Source organism: Seriola aureovittata, chromosome 20 (genome assembly GCF_021018895.1).
Source record: "Seriola aureovittata isolate HTS-2021-v1 ecotype China chromosome 20, ASM2101889v1, whole genome shotgun sequence".
Lineage (NCBI taxonomy): Eukaryota > Metazoa > Chordata > Actinopteri > Carangiformes > Carangidae > Seriola > Seriola aureovittata.
Window position 1 is genome coordinate 2,317,123 of NC_079383.1, and position 26,296 is coordinate 2,343,418.

Sequence of the window (26,296 nt, forward strand, 5' to 3'; positions counted from 1 at the left end):
AGTTTGTTTTTCTCTGTGTGGTTGTGTAAATGAATTTGAGTAACATTAGCAGTACCAGCAAATGAAAAGTGATTAAGCTCACACAAAAGTAACTTTTCTCCTGAGTTGGAAACTGGGCCAGTTTTCGGCAGCGTCAGCACTCTCTCCAGTTCACCCGCTCTACGGCTCAGTGTGTTACCCACCAAACAGATGGAATCCTTCAGTGTTTGAATTTCATCTGTGAAAATGATTTATTTAAATATTATTCTGATATTGTCATTATAATACAAACTCGTTGCAATGTTCCAGTACAGAAGCCTCACACAATACCAAAGAAAAGAGAATTATAATTCATCAGAATTTTCGACAGCTCAACAAACAGACAGGACCGCATTGAAATGAAATACATTAGAGGAAACAAATACATCTAGAGTGGATGAGGAGCGTGGCATATAAAACAGAACAGGAAAATGGCTGTGCGATGTTTCTGAAATAACATCCCTGGATGAAGGAACTGCTGCTCTCGCCGTCACTGTGAACTCTTCTCCTCTTTGGTAACAGAGACCTCGTTGCCCGTGAGCTCTTCAGCCTCCATCGAAACCCAATCCCACCACTCAGTTTTTTTTTTGTTTTTTTTTTACTAAGTATCATTTTTGCATCAGTCTGATCACAATATCAAATAAACCATCGCTCCAATTGTTCATTCTCTGTCATTCAATGTGTTGCAAAGACCCACAGTCAAGTGGGTCCCCTGGATCAGGATGAAAGCTTTATAAAGGAGATGTTTCTAATATATATATATATAGATATATATTTTTTTGTCAAATACATTTTTACCCAAGTTCATTTTGAAGCGATGAAAACCCACTTTGGACTTGTTAACACTTGAATATGAGTACATGACACCATTGTTACAAGTACAGAACATCACTGGCCTCTGCCTTTTTAAACTGATTAAAAAAAAAAAAACAAACAAAAAAAACAATTGTTAACATGCTGATTATTTCATTTACAAGTTGTACAGATCTGTAAATTTTTACATGAGGGTTGGACACAGTCAACATGTCCACTCAAACTGTGCACACTCTACTCAATACAATCATCCTCCAAATCCCATAAAATAAGCTTTTACTATTTTTTTTCTGCAAACTAAACATTCGGGATCATATTACGTAACATGTCTCATTTTCAAAAACGCAGCAATCTATTTCCCCCGTCACAGCAGAGTGGCATATATATATATATATATATGAAAGTGATGCTAGATTAACTGTCCCGAGTACACCCTGAAGCTATCCGGAACTTGAGGGATCAGACAGGGTTGCCCCGCTATTGCCCACACATCCCGCGCCCGGGCTGGAGGCTGCCGATCAGGAGACGCCTCTGCTCTGATCCCAGAGCATGACACGCTCCGTCAGCCATTTAACCTCGCTGCTGAATCAACAAGTTTTCCCGCCACACCACAGTTCTTTGGGAATGCAGAACAACTATACATGGAAGGGAGGGAGGGAAGGGGAGGACAGGGAGGGGGGAGGAGTTGCTTTGTCTGCAAAGCGGAATAAAAGCACAAAGTGAGGTGCAGCATTCTGCTTTCTGAAAACACACAGCACAGTAATTACTGGCAATTACATCTGTATGTAAATGTATGAATGTTAGATTATAGCATACGACATATGAGGAACTAGATAATCATGCTTCATGTTTGACCACCTTAAAAAAATAGCATGTGCTTAAGGGACAGTGTCTGTCAAAATAAAATGCAGGGCGCCTTCTGCTGCATGGTGGGTAACATTCATTTACAGCATGATTTCTTGAGACATAAATAAACTATTCTATTATTTATAGATATTTGGGTTTGAATTGGAGCATCTGCATTTCTAATGGACGGCACACAATTTCCTTTTTCAGCTCAAAAGTTAACAACAACAAAAGAATCCCATTTATTCCGGAGGTTAGAGTGTATCGCGGTGATGATCTGAATACAGGAGCTGCTGCACTGAACAACACCTCCGCCTGTCGTGTGTCAGATTGTCAAAGCGTTTTGCTTATAAATGCTCTGCGCGGATAAAAACAAATCTCAGTGATATATCATCTGAAAATAAAGCTAAAAATATATATAACTGTGAGAAAAGATTTTTTTACTCATTCTCCCAAACGTGGGTCATATACAATGTGACGATGAGCGAGTCTACTCTCTGTGCTGCACAGCCACTAACACATCTGCCTGTTATATGCGCCAATGTGTGTGTGTGTGTGTGTGTGTGTGTGTGTGTGTGTTTGTGTGTGTGTGTGTGTGTGTTTGTGCGCTTTGCTAATACAAACTAGCACTACTTATGATCCAAAGTGGGTAAATACTGCGCGCCTTCACCCTCTGTAATAATAATGAGCCATGCACCAGTGCTTCAGTTCAGCACGCCATTGACAAAATGGTGCAGGTCAATTAAAATTAATCATCCCGTGGTCACATATGAGGATTTTTGAATGACTCATAAATCGTCACATCCTTTTTTTTTTTATTCCTACTGTGGATGCAATACAATTTAAAATGACAAGGGACATTTTTTTTCACACCAAAGGTAGCACATTAAAATAAAACTAAACACTGTAACACTGAGCTCCAAGTGTTGACTTCCTCTCCTTTAAGCCTTCAGTCCAAAAAGCATGCACACCTGCATATGTATCAATAACAAGATGTAAAATTATGCACATTATTAGATCATTTTGACGGCCAATACAGCTGAAAGAAAAATGAGCAATTTATCCTTTTTTAACTTGATGGTTGATGTTAACAGTCTGAATTAACATGTACTTGAATTTCTTGGAGAGGGGACAGAGAGCGTATTCACAATGAAGCTCCATAGCAAACATGATGAGCGTCAGCTATGTGTACAGCACATACAGTTAATTCTGGGTGATTCAAATAAAACAGATATACATCTGGAATCATATATATATATTACACAAATATAGATTCTCCTTTTTTCTTGTTCACTTTTGAGCAATGATCACATGATGAACTGGAACATCGAAACCATAAGAAAGTCATTCATCCGTGAGAATTATCCAATAAAGACACAGAGTCCGTTTTCCACACCGGAGCGCTGCACCTCGGGTGGCGTTGAGTCGACGTCTGTACAAAAGGTAATCCAGCTGCTTTAAAGGTGACCGGTGTTTACAGTGGCTAATAACAATGTGCTGGGGTGCAAGAGCAGTAGTGGCTGGGAAATGAGAGGCCAACTGTGCTGTCCGCATGGTGGGGGGAGGAGGAGGGGGAGAGGGGGCGGGGGGGGGGGATAAAACAGGCAATTTTCTCGTTCACTTTGGGAGTAAACAGAGAGAGGGAGAGAAAGAGAGAGAGAGCGAGCGAGAGAGAGAAAGATAGAGAGAGAGAGAGATCTGGGAGCAAATCATGTCAGTTCTTCAAATTATAACAAGGCATCCCTCACCAAACCACACGCCAGGAGCAGGACAGCCAGTCCATAGCTGGATGATATTCTTGTACCTGTGAAGAGAAGGAACACAGGGTTAAACCACTGAAAGTAATGAATGGAAGAAAAAAATTCTCAACAGAGAAAAACAACTTTTAGTGTTTTTTACTAGTGTTATATTAGACAGAGGTGTGAAGCCCGCCCTCAGCTGCAGCATCGGCACCTGCAGGTGCTGGTTGTGCTCAGATTTTATGCAAACACAGTCTTTCAAAATACTGTGGGTGTTATGATCAATGCTATTATCTCTTTATCAGTCAAATAAATTTTCCTTTTCTCTTGGTCGTCATTATCCAGATCTTCCAGTGTGTTTGAAGGTAGAAGTTCGAGTGAAGTGTGTTGCTTAGGAACAATCACCTGTGTTCACATGGACGTGCATCATCAGACCACACTGCAGCCTGATACCACTGTGGACAGTCAGGGTCGGTCGACGATTCGGTCGATGATTGGACGTTTGTTTATTCAAACTTACATACTCATACACGGATGCCACCAACTTTACAAGACAGCCGCAGAAAACTGCAAGTGTAAAGTAAACAGCCTCTGAACTGTTCTGAAGAGGATTTACATGGGCAGCTACCGCCGCCGTCTTGGCCCTGACAAGCTGCTATCATCACCGCAGGCGGCTCGGACTGTTTACTGAGCATCTGACACCACTAGCAACTGCAAACTAGAACACAGCCTCCTCAGCCCATTGTTTGATTCACCTGCGCCTAGAGGGCATTGAACCTGATATGATGAGAGCAAAGAAACAGATGACAACTGTACAATCCTACGCAGCAGAGCTCTATGTACCAGAAAAAAAACTAGTTTCTTCTCCATCAGCAGAAAGTGCTTAGATAAAGAAGAAAGAAAGACGGAGTGAAAGAGGAGAGAAGTGAGAAGCAAGAGAAGTATGAAGTTGTAATGCTGTGAAAACAAGCCAGTGCTTGGGAAATAAAAAGTGAAATATTCTCTAAATCATATTGACTTTTACTAGATTCCTGTGTCAGACAGCGAGATGCAGTTCTGAGACGGAGAGCGTCCGGGGGAACGCTTTGTTCCTCGCGGCCCAGCTCCGGATTGTCTGTGCTGCTGGGGATTTGGGGAGGAATGGTAAAAAAAAAAAAAAAGGAGGGAGGGAGGGATGGAGGGATGGAGGACAGACACGGAGGGCTTTGACCCTTCATCCCTCCCCCACCACATCTCATTTAAGCTTGAGGTGATCTACAGAACAGGAGTGCCACAGAGGAGCAGCAATCACTCTGGGCCAAAACATCCTTCACACAGAGAATAATTAATCAGCCTCCAGCTAAGAGTCAGAGCGGAGCATAAATGTGGAGACAGTACAGAAAAATGTGCAACAAAAACCTGCACTAATCCACTAATATCAAGCTTTTCACAATAATCTGCTTGGTGACGGTAAAACCAAAGTCAAAGATGTAACATTGGGGATGGAGGATGTGTCCTTGTCCCACACGGCCTCAGAAGACAAACACCAGGCAGGTTTTCCTGGGTTCCCAGGAACGTGTGAGACTCTAAGCAGTTGCCAAGCAATTTTTTGCCATTTGGAACATGCTGCTCCATTTTGTCATGAAGTCGCATCATGTGTCTCCATGTAGCCGGGGTGTAATGCAAAGCCACCATCTGTGTTTGTTTTCCACACATAAAATCTGTATCTGGGTTCACTGGAAGTCATCTAGACTGCTTTGTTATTGTGTTTCTACGGCCAGTTTTACTCCCTGCACCGTACATATGGCGGCAAGATGGAGTGTGAACCCTGTTCAAGCCTTTCACCTGGTTTTCTGCATTGATCGGTTATAAAATATGATCTGATTTTCATTTAAGTCACAAATGTAGACAAACATAAACTGTATCCCAATCCAGGGGCTGCATCCTTCAAAGCCTGCATTTGAAGACTGATTGCAATTTCAAGGAGCCTTTGAAATGGGATAGCCTAGTCCCATTTCAAGGGCTCCTTGAAATTGCATCTTTCTTTTCCAACCTATCCCAAGATTCATTGCACGTCAGTAATGAAATGAAATATCACCAACAGAGATCCTGAGGATTGTACTTTAAAATGTAAATATTGTGTTTCAACTCATTTCAACAGCTAATGGTAAAACTGTTAAACCCAAAGGCCTTAAAAGTTATGTGTTGTCAAGGTTGCTAGGAGACAGGAGCCACATTTTGCGATGCAACAGTAAGGACGGGCACAGCTGGTGACACACAGCGAAAATCCTCCGTAGGCCAGACCATCTATTTCTATCTATCTATTCCCGGTCTACGGCAGCTCAAAGACCACATCGTCTAGAGCCTAGAGTCACAGCTAGAGTGCCCCTAAGCTAATATCACACAAACACACACAATTATAAGATTTGTGTCTTTACCCATCAAACACTGAATAAGTGACCCCTTGGATTTCATAACCCATTTAACCTCATTTGGCATTGATAACCTGAAACCAGCTGTTCTGGGAGTTGCTCAGACCGGCTCGATGTTCAGGAGGAACCATGGACCATACAGAGAATTCATTTTCCCCTCGAGCTGTCCAGGCCCAGAGGCAGCAAAGCCCAACATCATGATGCTCTCTCCACCCTACTTCACCTCAGGGCTGATTTTCATGTTCTTCCCAAACAATTAAACATTTGTCTCATCAGTCCATAAAACATTTTCCCAGCAGTGCTGTGGAGTCAAGCTGCTCTTTGACAAACTTCAGGTGCAGTGGTGATGTATTTTGGAGAGCAGCGGCCTCATTGCGGGGTGGTCGTGGCAGGACATGATGCTCCATGCAGTCCTGCTTCATGATCTGTGTATGATAGAAATGATTCCTTTAAGCCTTTAGGTTTTACTCTGAGCGTCTTTGTTACGTTACTGATCATTCTGCCTCGTGTGTTTGAAGTCATCATAGCTGGGTGCCACAAAACTAAATCACCTCCATTCATAGACAGTTTGTCTGACTGTGGACTTATGAATATTTAAACTCTTTAAAATCACTTTGCAGCCCTTCCAAACGTCACCTAAATCAACAAGTCTTGATATTAAGTCTCCTGAGATCTGATTTTAGTGAGGCATGGTTCACATCAGCAGATTTTTCTAGTGAACCGCAAAATCTAAATTACTGTACCTTGGCATGTGACAAAACTTTGAACTGCTGTTTAGCGGCAGCATTGTTTATACGTGAAACATAAAATACCAATATATCCCGATCCAATGTATCCAGATGTTCAATTTTAGATGTCGCCCAAGCCCAATACCACCAATCATGTCAAAGAGGCAGGTTTGGATTATTTTGCTGGCTCAGTTTGTGCTCTGTTAACCAGCTGTGGCTTCAGTGTTCAGCAGCAGCGTTGGACAGGTACGAGAATTGATTCCTTTCTTTTATAACTACCGTACACAAAACACACCAATATCAGACAATCAGTGCCTGCTTATGAAAAGTATGGTTGCTAACATTTGTTATTCACAGTTTGAACACTGACTGTGTTTATTCACTTACTGCGTACGTCACTGTTTTTGTAGATTGCATCAGAGAAGCTTTCTCACGAACCAGAGGCAAAGCACTGAATTGCTTCAGAATCTGAGTGAATTTCATCAAATAATGTGTTTGCTAAACTGCAGATGAGCAAATATTTTCTCAGTGTCACTGTGTGTGTACATTTTACATTTATTCTTACTGGTTTCTTGAGCATGATCCCAGATTTAGGCAGTTTATTGGCACACTGTGTTCAGGTGGAGTGCTAACATTCGCTGTTAGCCATGGGCTGAAATCCCACAGCAGGTTCTATGATAAAGAAATTGCAATACCTGCACAGATGGACTCACATTAAATTGATGCTGGCACATTCATCACTCCCTCCTGTAATGTGTTGAAAGATTGCTATGTATGAAAGGTAATGGTAGTAACTTTATGAGTTCATGCTTTAGAGATAAGGCTGGTGATATTACATATTTTAATATTGTCATCAAATCCCAATACCCTCCTAACAAGTACTACTGTGTGCATATCCACAGCCTCATATATCTTATTCCTCTGAGCCATAGAACTGTATTGCTGTCCAAAGACTATTAAAAACACATCAGTGAGTCACACTGTTGCATTGGGCGACATGTTCCTTCATTACCACGAACACAAACACACACACGGTAGTTTATTTTGACTCAATCCCACATGCAACTATCCCGCCCTGCTGCCCCAAATATTCACTAAAGAACCAAGTTTGGATTAATCCACAGTGACCAGCTGATTTAATAAATTTGAAACCCTTTTATAAGAAACTATGTGTGTAACGTGTTAGGTTTTAATAGATGTATGTCCCTTTGTCCCCAGTAAGATCCAACAGACTTAGTGCTGAGTGCCAGACATGATGGACAGTCCTTCAGTATTGAGATACTCAGTAATACACAGACTCAGGGGGCTCCAGGAAAAGAAGCCCATCGCAGAACCCTCCAACATGCAGACTGGTGGGAAATGCTACAATTTACAGATGTCCCCTGAACACCTCACATGCAGGTTATTGGTAGACGTTACAATTTACAGATGCTCCCTAAACAGCTCACATGAAGACTATTGGTATTCACTGCAATTTACAGATGTCCCATAAACGCCTCATGTGCAGACTAGTGGCAGACGCTACAATTTACACATGTCCCCTAAACACCCCACATGCAGGCAATTGGTAGACGCTACAGCACACAGCATCAGGACCCACTTAGGGAGGTTTCAGGGCAGCAGCAGGGCACTGCACAGTGTCTGTATGGGAGGTTTAAGGGGCTTTATAGTTGTCAATATGAGGGGCTATCAGGGGACCCTTTGCCTTTGGGGGCCCAAAGCAATTGCCCTGTTTGCCTCTCCTGATGGTGCACCTCTGGGAACGCATTGTTGAATGTGGTCTGTTTTTGCTCACATATAATGATGCTAGTCTTATCCTTTGACTATATTCACTGACACTTCACTCAAACGAAGCAAAACTTGGTTCATTTGATTGTTTAAAATTCTGAATTCTTCTTTTACACCAAAATATTTCAGTAGTTTTGATATGAGTAAATAGACATCTATTTGTACAAGTTCACACACTAATTGGGAACAAATATAGGGTTGAGTGTATTGCTCAAAGACACTTTGAGACGCAGGCAGGAGAACCAGCTGGACCTACACCTGATCCAACGGCAGCAGAGCTGTGAGCAGTGTAAGGTGCAATGTGGAATTTTATATATAATAAACCTTTCCTGAAACATTTTACTAAGGAGGAACTTAAAAAGAATCCAATCATCTATTTTCCTCAAGATAGAACTAAATACAGCAGAAAAGACACTGAGGCAGGTGATAACGCCCCCCCTTCTATAACATAACGATGGGCCGCTGTACAGCTGCGTCAGTTCTGACATCTTCCAGATGCACTCATAAAATCCTTCGAATCAACCCTAAATATTACGACACTTCCTCCAGAATCTGGTGATCAAGACCCACTGCAGCAGCACAGCAGGGAGGTTTTCATTCATACATTATTGATTCACTGCTGTTGTGGTTTCTATTGTTTTATATGGCATTTTGCAAAGTAATTTTTTCAGCTCTGCTGTCTGAGAAAACACAAACAGTAAAAAGAAGGTGCATGTTTCTGATTTTATCAGGTAAAAAAGAACTGAAGGAAGAGCAGCTGTGGAATCCAGTTAAAACCAGTTATCACCTTCACCATCAAACCAGTGTAGTCAAACTCACCGAACTCAGTCAGTGATGTTTTTGTTTTCTACATTCAGATGAAAGTGTCTACCTGCAGACAGACAAATGACATGATAACATCAAGTCATTCAGTCCGTCATATCTCTTCTGTATCAGATTGTTCTGCAGTTCACTTAGAGGAGAATACAGGTCTTATTTCACAGCTTTTTCAATCAGTTCTGTCAGATATAAAAAACTTTGTACTGAATAATTTAAAATGAAAGTGCATTCAACTGCTTTTTCCCATAATTCCACAAACATAATATCAGAGCCAGTATAGAAAAGATGAATGTTTTCAGACTCACGACGATGACGGTGAAAATTCTGTTTTCATCTCCATCTCTGACAAAGCCTGATATGTTGTCAATAAAAGTCAAAGTAATAACTGAAGCTGAGTGAGATAACAAGCTGACAGTCTGTCACATGATCTCTACTACTGGGTTGGACCCATTCAGCAAATTTCTGGTCATTTCTGGTGGTTACTAAAACAGTTTTATAATGAAAATATACATTCTTGTTTCTTTTTCTCTAAATTCAAAATATTCTTGCAACCACTTGTTTGTACGTTGCGATCTCTTGGGAATGTTGGGACGCAACTGCACACAACTATAGGAATTACAGGTCAAGGTTCATCTGTAAATGTAAATGCGATGGATGGAGGAAACAGTTTTTAAGTTATTTTTTGTCTTTATTTTGATAGTTGGAGTGAGAGGGAGACAAGAAAGTCAGGGATTTCAACCCATGCCGCTGCAGTTATGACTAAACATGTCCTGACAGGTGCGCCACCAGGTGCGCCACCAGGTGAGCCACCAGGTGAGCCACCAGGTGAGCCACCAGGGTCTTCCCCTAAAACAGAAATACTTTCAATTTTAAGTTTAAAAGTTTTGTAGCCAAAGAAGAATGATTGAAAGTCGGTGCTTAAATTCAGTCGCTAACATTAAAGGAAAACGACAGTTCAACAGTTCACAAAATGTACTACCAAAGTAAAGGGCCGTTTGACAGCAAGATAAAGTGGAGGAAATATTCAACATAAAGTGTACACTTAAAATGATATTAGCTTTTTTTCTACAGGCATTTCTTTAAAGTGGCTAGAAGACGTATTTGCTGCTGACCCCATCCACAGCAGAACATCGCTCAGCTTCTGCACCGGTGCTCCAGCTGGTCCAGATCTACTGCAGGTAATACTGACCATCTACAGTATCAGTACACCGCACTAGCTCACATCAAATAACCCGAACCTCTGAAGGCATGGAACACATGGAGAAGCAGCATTCAGCTTGTACGCTCCACACATTTGAACAAACAAACACAAATTTAGCTTTTTAATTTTTTGTTTGTTGCCTTTTATTCAATTAAATTCAGGACTGTTGATTCATCTCCTTCTGCACTGTAGTGCTGCTGCTTTTCTCTTATTCTATTTTATCTGATTTCTCTCCTCTACATTTTAAAATTATTTTTTGTCTTTTTACTCTCCCTTGTGTTTTTGCTTTTTCACACCTTGTGTTCAGCACTTTGCATTTCCTTGTTGAAAGTTGTTGCACAAATAAACCTGCCTTGCCTTAATTTTCTCTTCCACATAAACTTTTAAGAACTGGTTGCTCGTCCTGTTGGACTTTTATTTAATGTCTCCACCCTGACCTCAGAAAACAGAAATACTCTTTAATTCAACCACAGCCATTGTTTGTTTCACCTTGTTCTACCTATTAGCATGCATCTGGTGTGAGAACGTTCCCACTTGTTCTATCCCTGGCACTGAAAATATATCTAAGCCATTCACATCATACAACTGGAAAGCAACACTGTCTAAAACTATTATTCTCACATATAAATCACACACTTTCTTTTAGCTATTTTGTGTGTGTGTGTGTGTGTGTGTGTGTGTGTGTGTGTGTGTGTGTGTGTGTGTGTGTGTGTGAGAGAGAGAGAACTGTTTTTCCACTTCAAAACTAACCTTGCCAGGAAGCATACTAAAGGTAAGGGTTCCTTCTGTGTTTTGCTCTCATGCTATTTTTAGAAAACAACAAAGGAAGAACATTTGTGAATTATTGTTGTTTTTGTACATGACCATGCATTTTAATTGCTGAGCAAAGAAATAAAAAAAAATGAAAACACAGAGTCATGCTATTCAGCTGGATCCCAAAACAAAACAGCCTTTATGCTGGCAGTGATTGCATTATTTAATTTATCCATGAAAGTATTTCTTCCCTTTTCCTGTCATAGTTGGCTTGACAAGGTCACTACGTCTTTACAAGTCATTTGGGATGAATTTTCCAGCTGACTATTCAGTGACAGAGGGGGAAGCTGAATGAAGAGAGAGAAAGGTTTCCATGGGAGAAATGATTTGGAGACATCTGACTTTTATACGATGTCTCAGGATTATTGAATTGTGCATGATGCCACTTTTTAGACTTTGCTTTTCCTCCACAGTCTGCAGACAGAGGGGCCGCAGACTCCTTTATCTGTAGGTATAATGAGCGAGAGCATCTGCCGGAGCCCGGGTAGAGACCTTTTCAGGCTTTCTTGGTGCATGCCGGGGAGAAAAAAGACCCACACTGAATACTTTTCATTTTGTCCTACTTAACCTAACACAACACTCATGCATTTTGCCAAAATGTTTTTGGCTCGGTGAAATGGTGATGCGGAATATCGATTCTAGGCCAGCGAGGCGGTCGGGTTCAGTGAGGCAGGGAGGTGAATCACCACAGCACCTCCACCGGGAGCTCAAACTGGCTTAGTGCCAGCTCCATCTATTGCTGCTGATCCCTGGCCGGCTGACTGGCTAGCTGACTGTCTCTTCGACTCGCTCCCTTACTTGCCCGGTGGCTCCGTTATAAAACTCGCCGTCTGTTTTGCTTGTTGACTGATACTCTCTCTAGCTGACTGTCTGCCTGCCTGAGTCATGACTGGATGGGTTTTTGGCTGACTGACTAGTTAAATACAACTGGATGCCATTACCTTGTAGCTTGACTCTTCAACTGTGGCAGAGACTAAATGTGATAACAGTCTGGTGTGTGATACGAAGGCTGAGAGCAGTGTTGTTTTAGCAAACATTACTGCAGCCATTTTTCAAACCGTAACTGACAGGAGGAACCTGCAGCTGATTAGGGCTGAATGTGGGGGCCCACTATGGGCCCGTTTTACACATTTCACTTTCATATGAATCTGTCCTCAAACAAAAATCCTGATTCTGAAATTTTTCAGCTTTTGTCCAGATCCAGTTTCTAGCTGTTGCTATGGGAAGTTACAGTGGTGGAATGTAAATGTAAAACGTGTTACTACTATAACTGAAGAGTGGTCCGTGTGTCTGTCCCAACCAGCGACCAGTCCTCCAACCTGAACAACCATAGGCCGTTTTTTTTCAACCCTCTGATTCCTACTTTGGTGGTTGGTTAGGTTGAGGAAAAGATTGTGTGATTTGGGTTAAAATAATACTTCCTCAACATTAAACGATCGTTGTTGTCATGGTTACAATAATAACAGTGTTGAACTCTGATGAATAACTGAAACAACATAATAGGAACACCGCTCTCCTGTGTCACATTCATCCATCCACCACCTCCTCCTCCTGACGTGGTCTCTTTAAACTACGCCACCGCACTTCTCCCCTTTGCTCCTCCCATCATTACTACGACCACTAGATGTCGCCTAGCAACAAAACATAGCTATGGGTCATAATAACCTGCTGCACTTTAAAAAGGAGGACAGTCTCGTCTGTCCGTGTAATAGTCCAGGAAGCAGCCAGGAATCGATTTCTTAATGAGGCCTTAACGTTTGCGGGCTTCGGTCGCAGCTGCCCTTTTTAGCATGGAAAATGTAAATGATGTAAACACTCTCTGAGAGGTTCAGCTGCAGTATACAGAATGGCTTCTTTATATAAAGGGCTAAAATATACAAAGTCATTTGTATAAAGCAGCATTGAGTATAAATTGGACCCAGTTTCTAAATGCAGGTATGCTGATTATTTTGCAGGTTAATTTTGAGTCATGTAGATTAGTTATGGAAACATGTGACACACATCATTTCATTTAGAAACTATGTCCTCAAAATGCTGTGAATAATGTGATGTCAAGTAACACCCAACCAGTTAGAGCATACAAGTGGATCCGAGACGTTTATCAATGAGCAGTAACTGACCAGCTCTGTGTGCTGTGAGAAAATACATGTGTCGCTGCCTTCTAAAGGTGAAGACAGCAGTACGGCGCTCCGGTGGCTCACCTGGTAAAAACACATACCATGAAGGCTCAGTCCGAATCACAGTGGCCAGGGTTTGAGTCTGACCAGCGGCCGTTCATATACATAGTCCATTATTTCACTCATTGTTCACTGCCAACTGTAGCCTATACTAAACAATAACCAATACACTGTAGGTAACAAGGCAATAAGCAACAAATTGATTATGGTAATGATCCATCCACCTGTTTTTATTTCTAGCTGAGGAAAAAAGTATAAAATTATCCTTTGTATTTAATAGTCAAATCTGATCTAAAATCTAATGACTCATTTTCTTTGCAGGTAACAGCTGCAGAGTTGATCCATGCATATCAATCACACTGTTAATTATAACAGCGCTGGTTGTGCACAGAAACTCAATCAAAAAACTATTTGTAAATCAGTATAAGGCTTCAATATTTGTGTTACCCTTGATATTTCTGTTATTTTGGCTCATAAGCACTGTTCCTCATTTCTTCACATAGAAGGTGGCAACCCTAGCTGTCCCTGTGTTTCCCTCCACTCCTCCTGCCACTGTTTCAGTCTCATTTCATATGAAGACCACCGTCCACCATGAGACTTCACTGTATCTTGTAGCTGGGCTTTTTCCCTGCTGTGCACTCACAGATGTAAGACAGATTTACAAGCACACACTCTGAGTAAGGCAGGACCAACAGAAGCATCCACATGAACTCGAAGTGACACATTGACATTGCGTGCGACTACTTGAGCAACATGAATGCAACCATGAACAGCAGTCCTGCTGCTCCTAACCACCAAGTCTAGTGATGACTCACTGGTGATCTTCCTTAGACATACGCAGTCGAGGCACTATAAAAAAATATGGTGATTCTTAAAAACAAGGTCAGTGATTTTTGTTTGGATGAACTGCTTATGCAATCAAGCCGAGTCCATATTTGTTTTTCTTTCATGCGGGAACCAGGCAGGCCTCAGGGGTGGGGGGACAAGTCTGGCTTAGGGGACATTTTTCTTTCCTTTTTTTTTTTTTTCCACATTCTGCAACGGTCACCTCTGAGCTTTGAGAGAACAACACTGCCAGGAACGATGGAGGCCGAGCTGTGATCTAACAACAGCTGACACACTGGTGGGAAGTAGCTGTGAACAACCACTCTGCTGCTGCAGCCGCTCCACCAGTCACAGCCACATTCCCCCCATCTGGAAAGTGCCTCATTGTTTACAGATGCAGCAATGCGGAAAAGGAGAATATCTGCACTCCCAGGTTTAATTTCATCTCAGCCCATTTACCTATTGTTGCTCATCTGCCTCAGACTGAGCGGAGGAGTAATAGAACTCTGTCGCCCTCAGCTGTAACACCTCTCTGCTGCTCAGAGAAGGTGGCCAAGGCTGCCTGAGCAGCTATGGAGAGGCATTTATCAGTGTCAGACACACCGCACAGAGGACTCACTGCAACACAGTTGTCAGCATAATTTGGCTGCCTCATAATCTCCGACTCTGCAGCCCCGGGGATTATTCAACTTTTTACCTCTATTCAGTGGCAAGTAATATCTTTCTGTGTTTTGCTTCAGGGTGCAGAGGGCTATCTGAGCCCAGAGCAGGGCTGACTTTGTGTTTGAACTGTCTGACCAGTGGGAAAATGAATGGCATTTATAGATGAGAAGGAGCAGTGCAATTATAAAATAATTTTAAAGGGAATTTAAAATATTGCCAATAGTTAATGACAGTAAATTTACATTGAAACTAAAACACCTGAGGGTAGCGTGTCGGCTGCTGCAGCTGATTTCCTATGCTGAAGTCCAAAAGATAAAAAAGGAAAATCTGGACAATGTAAAAGTGCAACATTTTCTCCCAGCCATCAATTTGACTCAGTGCACCCACGCCATATATAACTTGTATAAGCAGCCGATTTCTACAGAGACCTGTGTTTAGTATGAGAATGCTGTTTTTATCAGCTTTAAGTTGAATTGCTCAGATCAGTCTAAGTGATTATGGTTGGTTTAGTTTTTTACAGCATTGATGGTTTATGAAGCAGCATGTTTATGACGACCAATCCCTTGTGTTTGTGGTTGGGTGCACAAAGCGTCTGACTTTGACAGCACAGACAACGTTGGTTTCTTTTAATCATGATTATTTACCTCTTCTGAAACGAGGAAATGTAGATGGCTGGGTTAACTGGACCAGAGGGAGCCAGATCACAAAATGCACATAATGCATGGGATGTTTTGAGAGGTGGTGACGAACAGCCTAGTCCACATTTAGTCAGTCTAGTGCACGTTTTCTCTCATATAAATTATATATATTAATCTGGTGACCCTTCAGCTGTTCATTATATAGTTATTAAGTAGGAGTATAAAGTGAAGAAGTGGGTTAACTACAGTGACGTTTCCAGCAGTCGCCACATCTACTGTTCACTTTTAGTAAACAACTGTTGCAGTGGCCACCACTCCTCTTGGCTTACTGAATGGTAAGACTGTGGAAATACATTAGGTTCATGACACTGAAAGTTGGCTATGTGGAGGAAACTGGCTGCTGCGTTTCTTTTGTTGACACACTGGTGGTTTAAATATGAGACTTGGTATTACCTGCTGACAGCCTGTCTTCACAATGTATTCATGCTATAGATATGAATGGTAACCTATTCCCATATAATTCCCGACCAACCCTCTTCATTCTGATTCAGTTTTACTCTGTAATTACCCAATATTTGACTTGACTGTTATTTCTTTGAAATTTCTTCATATTACCAAATAATTACTACATAATGTAAATTAAAGGGTCACCATTCATTTTTTCTGTGATGTTCTATAAAATCTGTTTTACTTGTGATACTCTGGCAATGAATCTCTTGATTTATTATAATCTGAACTGGTGACAGCTTGTACCAATACATTTAGACTTTCCCCCTTGGTTGCTGCTGCTGATCATTAATAACTGAGACTGAAGATTGTTTGCATATTATTTCATTCATAAATGCAGACTTCAGTAAGTGGCTAATCCAAAGTCTCACTGGATTTGTTCACATTTCTGTGGTTACTGTCGGATAATGTTATTAACACATGCAACTGTCTCTTATGGGCCATTCAGACACACAAATAAACACCTGTTATTCATTGTGTCTCTCGCTCAGCTTGACAGACTCAAACAGCACTCAGCTACACCACATGGAAAGTTGAGAAAGGCTCAGCTTTATGCAAATGTCCTTGGACAGAGCGCGGGCAACACCCAGGCAAGAGCGACTCACAATCCTCTTGATTCCAGCGAAAACAGAAGCACAGAGTTGTTTACTACACCACTCCACCATGCCAGTGAAGGTGATTGTCACAGTCTGCCTTCTCAATTTTCTATGACATGGCTCTAACGAGTTACTGAGACAGAAAAAGAGAAGAATGACATAATCACAGACATTCTTGGTGTGTGTGGTGGAAAACACCTGTCCAGTCGGAGCCTGTACATTACACTCGCAACACAACACACCTCCGGAACTACAGATTCATGAGAGGCCAGATACTGCCAACTGCTTTGTTCAACTTCATTGACGCATATTGCCAAAGCAATGACACAGTGGTGGAATTCAGAGCATCATATATGGTGTGGAAGTGGATACTCTTTCTCATAGCTGAAGCAAAACAAACCTTATAATATAAAACGTCACCAAACAGATCTGCACCATAAAAACTAGAGAGAGTTAGTTAGGGTTAGTTTTTACAAAACTGCTGTGACAGAGGAGAGGACTGTAGGTTTGTAGCTAGGCTAACAAAGAAGGTAAAGTTACCTGGTGTAACATTTTGAATTATGCATCCAACCATATAAATCCACTGTACCAACAATCTTGTGTTTTAGGTCTCTGTGGCTGTAAAACCTTTTGCATGTTGTACGGATAAATAACATGATAGACGAGGCAGTTTCCCAAAGCCAGCTCACCACCTGCAGACAGTGATACTCACAACTCTCCTGCTACTACAGCTAACATCAACATACAACACATCTTAGCAACAAGTAAGTAAGTAATTTAACGCACCTGGGCACACAAACGTGACACCGGTACCTGCTTGTTAACTAACCAGTTGGGGTTAGGTATCACAAACAGTAAACGGGACAAAACAATACCGACCTATTGGCAAAGCTGATGTTTCCAACCTGTCAAGCAGAAACTGAGCAACCTCTGAATCCCTCTTCATGCTCTCAGTTCTTAGAGGTCTCTCCACCATAGTCACAGAGGCCATCGCAACTACCACATCAAATCCCCGTCGTCTGCCAAGTGTCAAGTGGGCCACCACATCAGTCTGCTGGTGGACTGTCAAAACATCCATAAAGATTTTAAAGATTTTACCGCCCTGTCAGTCTCTGTGCTGGTCCTCTCTGTGTGCCTGTCATTCAGGGTGCAGGCCAACAACAGATAAGTCCATGGCTGAAGTTCTTTCCCAGTCCGACCATGCAGTCTCCACTGTTGGGAAGCCTCACAAATGATAATGCAACACTTCGGCCTCCTGATTATAAAACTTCTGACCTTCCCCTCGTTGGCTGTTCCTCAGCCATCACTCCTTCTTGGCAATGCAAGCTGCCACTGTCCCAATAGATTCAATTCAAAACTCCAAATGGTCTCGCAACGTCAAAAGAGTAGACTGCTCCTTCTCCTTCCCCTGGTAATCCTTAAATTGGCACTATCCGTGAGAATGTACCAGATTCTCTTCTTCTTTCCCTCATCCTGTGCACGAAGACGAACGCCCCCAGAAGCTGATTGGCTGGAATAATGTTGTGTGTCTCGGTCTGAGCCACTTTGTTTAGTCCCCATTCACAGCATCAGGGCAGTAGGAACACAGGAGATATTCACTGAATTTGAATCACTGGGAACTTTACTGACCTCAAAGTCAGCGAAAGGGTTTAATTATCCCCGACAAGTTGGAGCATACAATTTCCATTTTTTTCAAGGGCTGAGTGTGTTTGCACTCGCCAAGACAACTCAGTAGGTATTACACTGCACACATCTCTGAAAGGATTCCTGTGTTACTGTGTTTGATGAAGGACAAAGGTAACATTAATATTCTTAGTTATCTGCTGAAAGTAATAACAGTCTGGGTATTACAATAGACTGACAGTTAAAGATGTGCTAGAGCTCCTATGATACAGATCCACTACAGTAAATCTCATGAATTACATTTGTTAAAGTTCACTAAAAATAATAATAACGTTAAGCCAGTATGTGTAGCATTTTTATGTGATTATAACAAATTATTAAAGTGAGTTTGAGATGCAGCAGAGGAGGCCTGCCTGAGGATCTCAGCTGTTGCTGGGGGATGAACATGTAGTGCCTTAAACATTAACAGTAAAGTCTTAAAAATCAATTTCAAAACTCATGGGCAGCCAGTGAAGAGAGGCATGATAGAGTAAAATGTGTTCTCATCTCTTAGCATTTTGGTTGAGAGCCTTGAAGCAACATTTTGGGCATGCTGGAGGCAGGCGCTTGACTTGTAGCTGATCCCTGAATAAAGACTCCAGTCCAGCTAGATGAAATTAATCCAAAGTTTTCTTCAATATCTTAAATTTTGCCTGTGATTCTCAGCCAAAGCAAACAAGACCGCATCACCCTGGACATTTGGCAATCAATAATAATAATTATTGTTATTATGGTGAATAGTACTTCTGCACAGCCATGTTTTGAAAGGACTAAGTGAAGCTTGAACAGTGTAATCGACGCAGTGATGCCTACTGCATGGTTCTCCTGCTGGGCTCTGCAAACCCATGTGCACACCCATAAGCCTTTGGAACTGCATAATAGCTGGTGCATGCCGCAACTGCAAACACTGTGGCCTTTTGTTGCTTCAACCAAGTGCATCTCCTTGTTGATGACTGGCTGGCCTCTGTTACATCTGAACAAATCACTTCCTTCTCTGTCTCCTTCCAAAACAATCAGAAAACCGACGTACTTTTACAGACGCAAATAACTAAAACAATGCATGTGTACTGGCGACATCAACAAACATTTGACCTCAGCAAAGATTTAACAAAGGCTGAAATTAAATGTGCACACTCCGGACTGGAGGACTTCAGGTGGGTGTAGTAATTTTTATTCAAATTAAACCCTCAACTAAGGATTCTCACACTGTAGCTGGATAACAACCCCCCCCCCCCAAAAGAAAATACATATATAAACATATATAACAACGGTCTATTCTGCATGCGCATATGGTCTTCAAAAAGTAAGAATCAGTTAGGCAAATGCCACATGCTGCCTTTCCAATTTTCTCCTTCAGTAGTGACTCTGCTGCTGTAGATTTACCCCCAACATCCACCACAAAGTCAAACAACAACAGCAACTCCTGCAAGAACAAGAGCATGTACTGCATAACTATGAACACAATACTTGATGTGGACAGTGCATTGGAGCCACGGCTCAGGTGGGCTGGCAGTTTGATCCTGGCCCCCTTGAACCCAGGCTGCGTCAGGAAGGGTGAAATGTATGTTAAACATGTGGATGCTGATCCACTCTGGCGACCGACTTAAAGGTGCAGCTGAAAGACAACAACTTGTTGCAGTAACAGAGGAGATGATGGGAGGATTGCTGTGGGGATTATGCTGAGTTGCTCTGATTCTGATTCAACTGTACCCAAAGTTCAGTCAGATTCAACTTTGTAATGACCCTTTAATGTGCAACCAGGAAAAGCTTACAGTACTCTGTGTACCACCACCTTAAAACCAGACCATCTCGCAATCTTGGCAGGAAGTCTTTAGCATGGTAGATTGTCAACAGTGAGACGGGGCTATCAGCTTTGCCAAAAGGCAGACGTTAAACAATGATGCATTACTGCTAGCTTGTGAAGCAAACTAATGCTATACTTTGATTCTCAGGGATGTTGATAGTTTTGTTAATCGATACCAAAGACTCATCGATTACTTCTCTCAAATCGCATTTTCCTGCTCGAACTCTTGTTCTGCAAAACCTGCATTCATCCTAATAGTTCTGTGAGACCAAATTCTCTCCAAAGAGACTCTTCAGCTGTTCAGATCCACCACATATTTAAGGTATCACAGGAGTGTGTACATAATTCTGAGTGATGCAGGTGCTTTGATCTACATCAGTCTGCCCCAAACTTAATGCTGGAAGTAAAATACAAGAGTCTTCTTTGTGTTCCACAGTGCCCACATTATGTAACCCTCCCCCAGGGTCTCACCTGAGCCGGGGTTGTGTTTAGCTGGTTTGGAGGATGTGTGAGAGGTGGAGGTGGAGGCCACCCTCTGGTCTGAACTCATGCTGTCCTGGCCCTGAGCTGAGCTGGACTTTCTCGGTTTCTTGTCCGTCAGGTGCAGTGGGGAGCTCTTCTTGGGGGGTGGCAGTGGTCGTCGTGGTCTCGCCGTGGTGTTCACCTTCAGCCAGGCTTGGGCTTTGTACTCCACAATCTCTCCGTAGTTGGCTCGTGTCACCCGGCACTCGTACAGTCCTTCGTCGTTCTTGCTGACTCTGGAGATCTGCAGCTTGTGTGAGATGTCGTTGCCCTGGACTTTCACTGTCTGTTAGAGGAATTAAAAGAGACCACAGTGTCATAACATCGGACAGCGTTATACAGTATAATACCACAAGGTTTCATCACATATCATGACACTTAATGCAACTATATGCTGCAGGATTCTAATGTGAGACTTGTATACTAACACATTCACAAGCAAGTCGGACTTGTGTATTTTAGCCTAAACAGAGATGACATTGACATTTTTAAATTGTGGCACTGAAGCCAAAACCTTTCACTTACTGTCATTATTATCATGAAAACTGAGAGGAGTGTTGAGGATATAATGTAAAAATCTATCACAGTTAAAGTAATTTTATATTGTGGGTCCAACATACAACATGATACCTCAAAGTTTCTGAAATCAGCAAACTTTTCGATTCAGATACTTGAGTATTGTTTCCTACCTGATACCTGACAAACTAAACCAACTAGATTTTATGGTATCCTGCTAGTATCTGTCAGAACTTTTATGTTTTAAATTATGAATACATTTCAATAGGTTTAAATTAATTGACCAAACTCAATCTTCTGATCTTAAAGGGGGTGATAAGTTTAAAATTTTTTCTGCTGAGGAAAATGGTTTCTTGACAGGACCAGGTGGTGGTGATCTTTGCCATCGTTGTTTTTAGAAAACAAGAGGTTACAATACGTCGTCTGAGCAGCGCTACGGCTTCAGGGCAGATGGGAGGCTACAGTAAGTCGCTATTGGAAAGAAAGGACACAGGCCGAAATGGGCCAGGGCTAGCTGGTTAGCATGCAAACATCAGGAGAAGAAAAGCCGGGATAGAGACAAGAGTCAACATAGGTGTTTCTTGTTTACACTGGAGACAGCTCATATCATTCTTATACTGTCGTTTTGGCCACAAGTCCTGACAGCCATGACAATACTGTACTCATGTCAGCTCAGGTTAATTGCAGAGACCTGTTAACATGAGCTTTGCATTTAACATCTAAACTAAAAAGTGCTTTAGACTGTTGACTTGGTTACGATGTCTCTGATCATCTGACTGTTTGTGTTTTGTGCCACCTCCAACTCTATTGTAATGATGGTACCACATTCCTGGTACAACATTATCAAAGATAAGCTGAAATGTATCTCTAAAGAATGCATACAACAACTTGATCTCAGATCAGTAACATGAGTCTATATATGGCCGTCTGACTATATCTGGACTCCAGTGAGGTGATGCTAAAGAGGACTGGGCAGTAATGTTGAAACGTCCTCCACACACACACAGAGAGCCAGATCAGTTGCTGGGCCGTGAACGCAGGAAGTTAAGCACTCTGACAGTAATAATAGACTGCCACTGATTTCACTGATTAGCTCCTTTCTCTGGTTGAATGTATGTTATTTGGTGAAATCAGCTGCTGTTGTGTTTTCCTGGAATGACGTGCTGCAAATGTGGGTCATGGCTGAGAAGCACTGGGCTCAGAATTTGGTTTAAAAAGATTTCGAGTTTGTAAAGTGATGTTCAGAAATAATTTTGAATGTTTGTAGTTGTGAATCAACCTCTGCTAAAAAAGAAAAAAATCTACATATCTACTGAACCTTTCAGGACCTGTGGTGAAGATGAGGGTGAAGGGACCATCTGCCCTCTCACTCTACTTTGGGGTCAGATTGTCACTGTCCAATCAGATTCAGGTGTAAAAACAAGGTCAGAGTTTGTACTTGTAACTTCAGTGTCACACACAGGTGTGGGAACTTTGAATGCTGAGTTTATACACAGTTTTCTGCTTTATTTTTTCAGTGTCTTTCTGTAACCTTTACTTGTTCATATTACATACATTTTACAATTACAATTACAGTTTCTCTTGATGCACATTTATTTTACAGGTTTACAAAGATTGATTTATAACTACGAACATTTGAATTATTTTTGAACATTTGAACTTTCTGAGCTCAAATTTTTTTTGACTCTAATTGGAGCCCATATGACCCAGAATACATGACGCATACTTCAACTTACACTTATTTTTGTCCCCTCGTCGTCAGGATCAGGCTCTGGTATCATCTCCATCTGGGAACACAGAGAGCAAGAGAAACAGAGCATTAGCAAACCAGAGCCACTCTGAGGAGACGTTCAAAGATGTATTTTGTGAAAGTCTAGTGACGAACTCCCTAAAACCGATGACAACTTTGAGAGAAGGCATCATCAATCCTATGACGGTTATAAATCTTTCATTCCAACATCAGCACATAGTTTACAGCCTGAGTGACTGCATTGCTACCATTCTACCTTTAAAAATAAATGCCCAAAGATGTCACTCTTGCCTCTGTTTTTGATTTATTTTTAGATTCTTTGAGTGGTTCTGTAGAGAAATTAAAGACAGCCTCCAAACGCTACAGTGAATCCAGGGGAAAAAACTGGTTCAAACCAGGATGCTGTGTGACAAACTAACAGCTTCCTGAGACAAATTATGCCTCAAAACCTCCATCAGTCTCCGCAGTAAAAGTAATATTAGCCATAAAAACGTATGACAAATAATAAAATGTCAGAAGGACGGGAATTGGCTTTTCAGTAAAAAAAAAAAAATTTCAAAGGAGAGAAAAAACAAAAAAACAAAAAACAGAATATCATACCTCCTGGGCTCGAGAAATGCCCGTTTGAGCCCCAGTGGCATAATTCTAGCACGGTGGCAAGCACTAAGCCTACAGCCTACATCATGGACTGGGCATCGATTTTAGAGGCTATAATTTATTTATCCCACATCGGATGCCAAATGGATGTGTGCCCGGAAAAAGAGTCTGCTGACTACAAAGCTGAAGAAGAGCAAGAGTGGTGCGGCAGAAAAGGCTGGAGAGATGGAGGAGGAGGAGGAGGAGGAGGTGGAAGTTTCTCCAGAGGACAGAGAAGCTATTGGCTCCATGGCTGAGACAAAAAAAAAGGGAAGGGCAGGAGAGGGATAAGATGGCTACTTATGAACATTTGCTGGAGAGAGCGCTCCTTCAAGTACTGTAATTACCTCGCAGGAACCAAGCGCTTTTCTCTGGAGGATGTTCGGCAGACAGGTGATTAATGAGCAGAATTAGGAGCCGTAGCTTTCCCTGTCTGCGCGTATGCATGACTCTTACATCTCGTCTCCACAGATGGACCTGGCATCCTCTATTGTATCAAGGAGACGTCTTTAATGGCGAGGCAGGATTAATTGTCCTCAGGCTTGGCATTGGACCGTTTCACACCATCAATTTCAGCCTTGTCTTTTACAAACTTCGCAGTGGTTAAAAGGGCCGGGTGCGTAGTCTATATATGTCACCTGAGGAGGACAGAAGTAGAGCTCCAGTGGAGGACAGATGCTCTGCTCTGGTCTGCATATAGTGACTGCTGCAGTCACAGTGACAAAGAAGATGGAGCAAAATGGTTTAATTGCCTCTCACACATTTCATTATTGAAAATCCTATGGGGCTATTAAAATGGCTTTTCACCACAGCACAGCTGAACTCTATTATTTTCCAGCTTCCAGCATTTAATTGATTAGTGCATTTTCTGTAATATAAAATAAATGCTTTTAATTCTTTGTTTTAATTAAAATTCCTCTCTCAAAGCACTAACACAAGCATTGTGATTGTTGCATTGATTACTTGCTACTTACTAAGTTTCTGTCCATCGTCTGGGAATTTTGTTTTATTTAAAGGTCCCACATTGTATAAAGGGAGATTTCCAGGTCTCCTTTGATTATAGATTAGGTTTAGGTTCTATATTAATACTGTGAACGTATCAAAGCCTCAGTCCACAGAGAAATGCACACAGCCTGTATTCAGAAACTGAGCCTTAAAACCAGCCGTCAGGACTTCTATCACTTTATGATGTCACAACTATACATTCGCTGCCCACAGCTATAGACGTAATAACAGCTATGCATTCAGCCGTGCTCGGGGGCAGAGCTGAGGCCGTAGCTGTTATTACTGTCAGGAATATGACCCCCAACTTTATTAACAGCACAACCACAAGTGGCCATTCCATCCCTGAGCTAGCAAGCTACAAGACAGATGCTGCAGAATGCTCGTATGTCAGGAAGGCCGTATATCACTGCACAGCCTTCCCAAGGAGAGCCATATTAGAGACTACTGTTAAGAAAACAGTCAGCCAATCAGAACAGACGCTCAGAGACTGACACAAAACGCCATGCTCTTGCTAGAGCTCCAGAGAGAAGCCCGAGAGAGGAGATGTAAAACTACATTGAGATGGTTTTTGGTTCTTAACACCACAAATATATCTTCTTATGGATCAACACTTCAACCAACCTGTAAAAGTGTTTAATATGGGACGTTTAGCGGAATTGTATTTATTTTACACATCAGAATCAGTGAAACCATTAAAGTGATTAGCACCTAGCTTGTAAATACAGGTCTATAATGCATTCTGTGTATCTGCATGAGCTTTGTCAGTGTAGTGTAGTATAGTGTAACCCCAATGATGTCATCTGGATTATCTCACCTTGTGCTTGGTGAGTACATTTTTTAAGAAAATGCCACAAATGAATGGAGAATAACAGGTGCTTTACCAGGCAGCGAGGGTCTAACAAAAATACATTATGGAGCTACTACCCCTGATTACGAACATTCATCAAATGGTGAAGTAAGTTTCAAAAGCAACCACAGACATCATGGAGGAGGCCTCTAAAATGAGCATAGCATAATTTGCTCTGTTCTGTTGTGGCTGATTAAAGGCCTGGTAGAATAAATTCTTTAACAATTTATATTTGAGTAGTGTTCTGTCAGGCAGCAGCTTCCTGCTGCACTGTGTTTTAGTCACTTTGATTTCATCATTCTTTTAATCATTGCAAATTCTTCTGATGCTAACTGAAGAAGAATGCATCAAACATGCTAGCTGCTAGTCCAAGCAGCTGTGTTTGTGCAAATAGTGAACATATTCATTTCTCTCCTCCTCTCTTCTTTCTGTCATTGTATGTAAATGACGTACATGTAGGTTTTAGCAGTGAATGCAAAAAACTGAAACTGACTCGCTGATGTTGAAAACACTCAGTCTACAGTCCCACAAAGGATTTCAAGTTTCATCAACAACCATTACTATCAAAACACAGTATTTAGCACTGTGTACATATAGTATATGCAAAACAGTTGAGGCACGCTATTCGTTGAATGGGTGAATTAACATTTGCCTTCTTTACCAGCAGCTCCAGTTCATATCCTGTATCAGTCTAATAGGAGTTACTAGTATGTTGATTAGAATTAGTTTATATTAGACTTTCTCAGCACATGGTGAGGAATATTGAAAGTCTTGTTTGTACTAATGATGACTAATACAAGTGACATTTTATTTAGGGGAGAGAGGAACTGAGACACCCCTGATTACATTAAGCCCAGTTTTTTTCTTCACGTTTTTGCTACAAGCTTAATTTGGATTGCACTATGTATATAAATCAGTTTTTTAGTCTTTGTAAATGTCTCTTGAGGATGCCTCCCATCACATCCCTAAACC

The 26,296-nt window shown here is 41.6% G+C and overlaps 1 protein-coding gene across 1 annotated transcript in view; it reads right to left on the bottom strand.

The window, feature by feature from the left end:
- Nucleotides 1-205: 205 nt before the first annotated feature.
- The window catches only part of vstm2a (V-set and transmembrane domain containing 2A), an 84,265-nt gene continuing 58,174 nt past the window's right edge, over nucleotides 206-26,296 (bottom strand). Inside the window, exons 3-5 of the mRNA XM_056364925.1 lie at nucleotides 22,823-22,873; nucleotides 20,520-20,856; nucleotides 206-3,481 (exon numbers count right to left, since the gene is read on the bottom strand). Coding sequence (XP_056220900.1) covers nucleotides 3,405-3,481; nucleotides 20,520-20,856; nucleotides 22,823-22,873 — 465 coding nt within the window. The 3' untranslated portion in view covers nucleotides 206-3,404. The remainder of the gene's footprint in view (nucleotides 3,482-20,519; nucleotides 20,857-22,822; nucleotides 22,874-26,296) is intronic.